The 7,500-nt window shown below is 46.8% G+C and overlaps 1 protein-coding gene across 1 annotated transcript in view; it reads right to left on the bottom strand.

Moving 5' to 3' along the window:
* Nucleotides 1-7,500, bottom strand: part of srgap1b (SLIT-ROBO Rho GTPase activating protein 1b) — a 123,855-nt gene that overhangs the window by 22,232 nt on the left and 94,123 nt on the right. Inside the window, exons 7-10 of the mRNA XM_063211854.1 lie at nt 7,002-7,223; nt 5,341-5,442; nt 2,393-2,590; nt 106-190 (exon numbers count right to left, since the gene is read on the bottom strand). Coding sequence (XP_063067924.1) covers nt 106-190; nt 2,393-2,590; nt 5,341-5,442; nt 7,002-7,223 — 607 coding nt within the window. The remainder of the gene's footprint in view (nt 1-105; nt 191-2,392; nt 2,591-5,340; nt 5,443-7,001; nt 7,224-7,500) is intronic.

The raw sequence follows: 7,500 nt of genomic DNA, 5'->3' as shown, positions 1-7,500 counted from the left end.
GAGAGAGAGACAGAAAGAGAGAGGGGGAGAGAGTTGAGAAAAGAACAGGAGAGTGAAAACAGAGAAGGAATGAAGAGAGGAACTATAAAGAGTGATATTCCGTACCCTCTGCTATGCTCTTCTTCAGCAGATCGTGTTTGGCCTGCAGTTTGGAGATCAGGTTGCTGCCCTCCAGGTGCTCACGCAATTTCTGCCACACACACACACACACACACACACACGCACACGCACACGCACACGCACACGCACACACACACACACACACACACACACACACACACACACACACACACACACACACACACACACACACACACACACACACACACACACACACACAAACACAAACACACAGGGATGGATGTGCGCACGTGCACACAAACACACATACACAGGGACACAGTTAGGGACACAAAAATTACGTCTACATTACAAGATCAATGAAAGAAAAACAATGTACTTAATCAAATTACACAACAACTAATTCAACATCCAGTTCCAGTATGTAAGTGCTTACTAGAGCTAAAGTGGTGTACATTTTAAACTGACATCCTGCACGTGATGCTTGAGTGCCATCTGTGCTTACCTCTGAATTTCTTTTTTTGGTTGGGTCGTTTTAGACTTTATTAGTGACAGACAGGACAGTAGAGAGAGGCAGGAAACTTTTTTTTTATTATTATTTGGGGAGAGAGATGGGGAAGGGTCGGTAAAGGAGCCTGACGGAATCGAACCCGTGTCGCCGGCTCAGCAGCCCAGTGCCCTACTGATAGAGTTAGAGTCACGGCCGGCCTCTGAATTTTTTGGGGGAGTTTGTGGGTGACAGAGTTGTCACAGTCACTGCACTCCAAAAGCACCAACTGCCCATGCATATGGAACAGAACAACAACCCCCACCCCACCCCCCTCTCTGATATGCCGGACAGCGAGTTAGTGTCGCAACAACAACTACATGCTCATGGTCTCCGGGGTCATTTGTGAACAGCACGTCCCCTTAGTGTCCTGCCATGGGGATACACTGTAATGGCATAGTTAAGGCCTGTTGCGGACCACAGTCAAATTCCAGGTGCCGTTAACATGGGTAAATTATAAGCAATCACTAGTTTATCTATAGCGCATTATGAGTGCATTTATGACAAATTATAATGCGCATTATAATTACTTACAACGCATTACGAATACACCCATGATTTTTCATGATGCTTTATGTTAACAATTATGAATAACCATGAATCTAGTTTGTAATGCTTTATAAATCCAAGTGTGTTATGAGTGCTCATGACTGATTATAAACTACAGGCTGCCTGATGGGGCTTATAGTACATCTCCTTCCCTCACCATGAAGAAGAAGACAAAGTGTGCATGTACTGTACGTATGTGTGTCCTAGGTTCAAGTGTGTACCCAAAACCCAAAAAAGACCAGCAAAGCTCAGCACAATTTCTATAATTCACCTCAACCCATTCCCACTCCCAACAATAAGGTGGCGCTGCTAGCAATCTCTATGAACCACAATCCTCTCTCCTTCCCCCACCATGAAGAAGAAGAGCTTCCCACTCCCAACAATAAGGTGGCGCTAGCCGCCGCAACCGCTGAACCGCAAACTGTCTCCTTCCCATAGAGGTAGAAAATAACACTAGAGGTGATCCCGCCCCCTTTTTTACGCCAATCTGTAGCGGCCATTATCTGTAGGTAGATCAGAGAAATGGAAATTAACGGAGAACGAGGCTCACCTCTGTCAAAAATGGCTTAATCATGTGAAAATGTCCATCAACACACTATACAAGGACAATAGTTGAAGTGCGTTGCTAACCATGTTCATAAAATATATTATTTGATTTTTAAATGTATTTTATCGACTCATATGATTTAAGTAGATATTTAGCCTGACATTTCAAATCTGGTCTTTGATTAATGTGTAACTTCATATTCACACAGTTTTAGTCATTTTTTGACAGGGGTGGGCGTATTCTCCATTGACTTGCATTGTCTGAAGGTACCTACACTACCTACGGAAGTTGGGAAGCTCCATGTGCCATTTCCCAGTGCTGTCGCAAATTGCTGTGTCCTCTCTAGTGTTATTTTCTACCTCTATGCTCCTTCCCTCACCATGAAGAAGAAGAGCTCTGTCTCCTGCTGGTTGGCGCGCCGCTTGGCCAGGCTAGGCTGACTCAGGTAGGTGTTGGACACGCTGGACTTGACTTGGCTCATAAATGACGACAAAGTGTGCATGTACGTACGTGTGTCCTAGGTATACTGTAAGTGTGTGCCCAAAACCCAAAAAGACCAGCAAAGCTCAGCGCAATTTCTATAATTCACCTCAACCATTCCCCCTCCCAAAAATAAGGTGGCGCTAGCCGCCGCAACCGCTGAACCGCAATCTGTCTCCTTCCCTCACCATGAAGAAGAAGAGCTCTGTCTCCTGTTGGTTGGCGCGCCGCTTGGCCAGGCTGGGCTTGCTCAGGTAGGTGTCGGACACGCTGGACTTGACCGACTCTGTGGAGCGGCTCCTCTGGAAGCTCTCGGACACGTCGTAGTCCTCAAGGCTCACCAGGTCCGAGATGGTGTTCAGGGTGGCTTCCCATGTCTTCTTCACCTATTGTGGACCCACACACACACACACACACACACACACACACACACACACACACACACACACACACACACACACACACACACACACACACACACACACACACACACACACACACACACACACACACACACACACACACACACACACACACACACACAGGGAGGGTGTGTATTAGTATGTGTGTGTGTCACGTTGTAGTCCTCAAGGCTGACTAGGTCCTGGATAGTGTTCAGGGCGGCCTCCCAGGTTTTCTTCTCATGTTGTACACACACACACACACACACACACACACACACACACACACACACACACACACACACACACACACACACACACACACACACACACACACACACACACACATAGGCAGGGAGGGAGATTGTGTATTGGTGTGTGTGTGCGTCACATCGTAGTCCTCAAGGGTTAGCTCAACACACGCACACTGTGTTTAGGGTCGCTTCCCATGTCTTCTTCACCTATTGTCTATGTGGTGGGGAGCAAAAGACAGAAAATCATAAATTGTGCGTGTGTGTGTGCACGTGTGTGTGTGTGTGTGTGTGTGTGTGTGTGTGTGTGTGTGTGTGTGTGTGTGTGTGTGTGTGTGTGTGTGTGTGTGTGTGTGTGTGTGTGTGTGCACGTGTGTGTGTGTGTGTGTGTGTGTGTGTGTGTGTGTGTGTGTGTGTGTGTGTGTGTGTGTGTGTGTGTGTGTGTGTGTGTGTGTGTGTGTGTGTGTGTGTGTGTGTGTCTAACCCATGTAGCCCAGTGTCGGCAGTGTCTGAGGCTTACTTTCTGTGCTAGAAAGTTTTCCTGTCTTCGCGTGTTTGTGTGTGTGTGTGTGTGTGTGTGTGTGTGTGTGTGCCTGTGTGTTTCTACGTCCATGGCATTAGTGCATGTGTGTCTGTGGGCTGCCTCAGCACTTTATTGACCTTCACATGGAGGAAACAGCTGGGACTACACAACATCAAAAAAGCACCACACACACACACACACACACACACGCACACACGCACGCACACACGCACGCACACACACACACACACACACACACACATACACACACACATGAAGACACAAACCCACACACCTTATTAGTCTGCATCTTGAGATAGGCCAGCCAAAACTTTGCAGTGAGGCACGTGAGTGTGTGTGTGTGCGTGCGTGCGTGTGTATTGTTCTCACTTCTTACATATCAAGATGTATATCTTCGCTGTATTATATCTTCATAGCTTTATGTGGACTTTAAGTTTTTAGATGCGTCCCAGCATCTCTATAAGAGGGTCTGTCCGTCCGTCCGTCTGAAACGCATTCCTTGTCTGAAACGCTGTCTGAAACGCATTCCTTGTCTGAAACGCTGTCTGAAACGCATTCCTTCAATTGTTCCTTCCTGTGTCCACAAGGCGGAGGCAGAGAGGCATTTTGGCCTGGAGCGAATGCGTGTCAAAACGTATACGATATGTTACCAAACCGGCAAGGCTAAGCGGATTGCATTGTGACACAACTGAGGGGTGCATTACATTTTCGGCATTGTTTTGCGTTTGGACAGTGGTAGGCAACTTCGTTCCTTCTCCACAGCACACCAACACCACTGTGAGTGTCACTTAATGTTCACAGTCTTGTGATAGGCCTACACTTCGGCTGATAGTGTCGCGTTTTGCAGCTATTTTGGTTCATCAGAATGGAAATGAACGATTTATAAGTCGGCAGGCAGTATTTCACACAGATGTTTGTGCTCGGATAGAGTGGCGTTTGCATTGCATAACGCTCCACGACATGGAACCGTAATAAGTTGACAGACGACCAGCAGCGCTACAGCTCTTCCTCTAAACGTGAGTTTGCAAACATTCTGCCACTACGTTTCAGTGAGTAGTCAGTGTTCTCGAACTAGCAGACAGATGGGCCATTTGCATTTCACATACGCTGTGTTAGCCTACTGATGTTCTCGGGCATATTGCAAGGGAGAGTCGTTTTCTGCTGGCGGGCGCGTGGACCCCACAGGTGCTTTCCCTTGCGCTCAGAGAGAGCACGGGACAGAACGCGTATTTTGCTTCGTAATTGGTTTGCAGTCGTATGAATTTGGTAAACTCTGCCACTGAAGCTCACTGCTTTGTGCCTTGACGGTAAAAACCTGGCATTGAAAATTAAGCGCACAATGCATCCAAAGGGTGAACCCATAGCGCATGATTCACCCAAACGGTTTTATTTATTTATTAGGCTATTTGGCGATGTTTAGTTTCTTTCCCACATGCACATGACGCTGAAATGGCGTGATAGCCTACTAAAGGTTGATAAATAACCTAGTACAAATAATATCTGGTAATTTGTAATGTAGCCACTTGATCTATGTGAAATTTGAAATTAGATGCTTCTTTTCCAAATCCAAGCATGATGGCCTTATTATAGTCTAAACTGCAAAATATAAAGCTTTGTCTCGTCATTTCGCTGCCTGCCACATTATTTGGAGTTTCCATGGGCAATAGGCTATGACCAATAAACAAAAAGCACATCCTCAGAGGGGGGTGGGCGTTGACAGGTTAGGAGGAGGCCAGCGGGGCGTTTTGGGGGGAAAAAAGGTTGGAACTGGCATAGAGACGCATCTGTTGTCCGCCTGTCGGCCTTGTTATTTTAATGGCGACTTTATTCTCCACATCCAAGTGTGTGTGTGTGTGTGTGTGTGAGTGTGTGTGTGTGTGTGTGTGTGTGTGTGTGTGTGTGTGTGTGTGTGCTTGAGTGTGTGTGTGTGTGTGCCTTACCTCTTCGTTCTCGATCTTGAGCGTGGCTAGGCGAGACTGCAGCTGTGTGTAGCGCAGCAGAAGTTCGGACTGCACCTGAGGCAACGCCGTCAGATTATTTATCTGTAGGGAGGAGCCAAAGAGGTCACATGACATAACATACATAACATACATCAATCAATCACTAGAAGAAGTGTCGTATGTGTAGCCGAGATGTTCCTGTGCAGTTTGTACCTCTCAGGGCCGCGAACTCGCCACCTCCTAGTCAACGCATCAGTTCGGGTATGGGAGTCACAATACGATACCCCGCTGAGATAAAGGACCAGTCTGATAGCCCAACGCTACTGGTACTATACTCAGGAGGGAGGTTTACAAACGTTCCACGCCACACTCTGCTAATTGGCCTCCAGCACACATGATCAAAGATAGGCAGAGCAAGATACTTAAAGGAGCACCGTGTAAGATTGTGGCCAGTGTAGGTACTGCAACTATGTTCCTCATTCAAACTGTGCTGTCTATTGCCAAATTAGATTTTTTCATGAATATTAATAAATAATGAACCAATATTTACTTGTATGACCAAAGGACGGTAAGTTTTGCAGCTAAAAATGCCTATTCCTGGAAATTCAAAATGGCGGACCATGGAGAAGATCCCCCTTTTCACGTATGTTAAACACAATTTTCCCAGTCATAATGAATACTTGAAATTTAATGGTGGTGGTAAGTGTTTTGTGGTAACATTTGTGAATGGACAGTCTGAATTCTGGAAATAACATACTATAACATAACACAGTGCACCTTTAACCCACATAGCACAGCCCCTGTTTTATATTCGCTGTTACCAGAATGGCAATAACCAAGTCATAATATATTACTTAATGCCCTATCTAGTGTAGTGCTATGGTACTAGAGTAGTCCTAGTTGTTACGGTAGTTAATATGGTAGTTACGTTTTTTCAATGACTGTTACAGCACTCCACTGGTGTAACGGTGTTTATTATGGGGCTACAGGACAAGTGCACTGCTTTTGAACATTAAACCCCTTTTCTGAATGGTCTGCAATGAGGTAGAGTTGTCCTCACCAGTCTTTGACGTTTCCTGCTGTCTCTTTTATTTGGCTAATTTGGATTTCGTGTCAAATGCCGTCTACGTGCATTTGACACAAATGTCACATTGAAATTGTGTGGTATGCGCATGGAAGGGGACAAAATGAATGGCTCTTGGGGGGGCGCTGTGGTGCAGCGCGCTAAGCCCCCCCACATTTGGGCTTGCATGCCCATGGGGACCCCGGTTCGAGTCCGGCCGGGGTCATTTCCCAATCCTACCCCGTCTCTCTGTCCCACTTGTTTCCTGTCACCATCTCAGACTGTCCTATCAAAATAAAGGCATAAAAAGCCCCTAAAAAAAATAAAAAAAATAAATGGCTCTTAAATGTTCACTAGCATATACAGTATATGTATCTACTATCCCATTGAAGTATGTGTGTATACCTTCACATACGCATCTGCTTGTATGAGTGTATGTAAGTGTAAACTAACCTGATCTCCCATGTGTGAATGTGGTGGGTGGTGATGTAAAAGCTGAGGGGTGTACCTCCATGAACCTCTGGCGGTCGCTGTGTATGTCTGTGTATGTGTGTGAGTGTGCGTGTGCGTGCGTGCGTGTGTGTGTATGTAAACTCACCTGATCTCCCATATGTGGTTGAAAGGAGAACCTGGGTGGTGGTGTGAAGGCGGATGGGTGCATCTCCATGAAGCGCTGGCGGTCGCTGCGGGGGTCCAGGCTCTCTACTGCCCCCTCCAGGATGTCCAGGCCCTCGTGACGCGCCGTCTCCACCCCGTACTCCGCAGACAGGTAGGTACGCAGGGCACGGCTCAGACCCGCATGGTAGCCCAGGTCACAGCTCTGAAGAAACACACACACACAGACGCACAGACGCACGCATTAGCACACGCACATGCACACTCACATGCACACACACACAATAGACTTGTGGATACACAGGGCCTGGCTCAGACCAGTGTGGTAGCAGCCCCGGTCACAGCTCTGAAACACACACACACACACAATGTGAGAACACAAACACACTGTGTTAACAAATACGCATAGCCACACACACACACATACACACACACGCAAAAACAAAAGTGCACCCACGCATGTACATGTGTGAAAACAAAGA

The sequence above is a fragment of the Engraulis encrasicolus genome, chromosome 12 (assembly GCF_034702125.1).
Source record: "Engraulis encrasicolus isolate BLACKSEA-1 chromosome 12, IST_EnEncr_1.0, whole genome shotgun sequence".
Taxonomy (NCBI): domain Eukaryota; kingdom Metazoa; phylum Chordata; class Actinopteri; order Clupeiformes; family Engraulidae; genus Engraulis; species Engraulis encrasicolus.
Note: the sequence above shows the minus strand (reverse complement) of the source record. Positions and strands in the feature narration are given on the sequence as shown.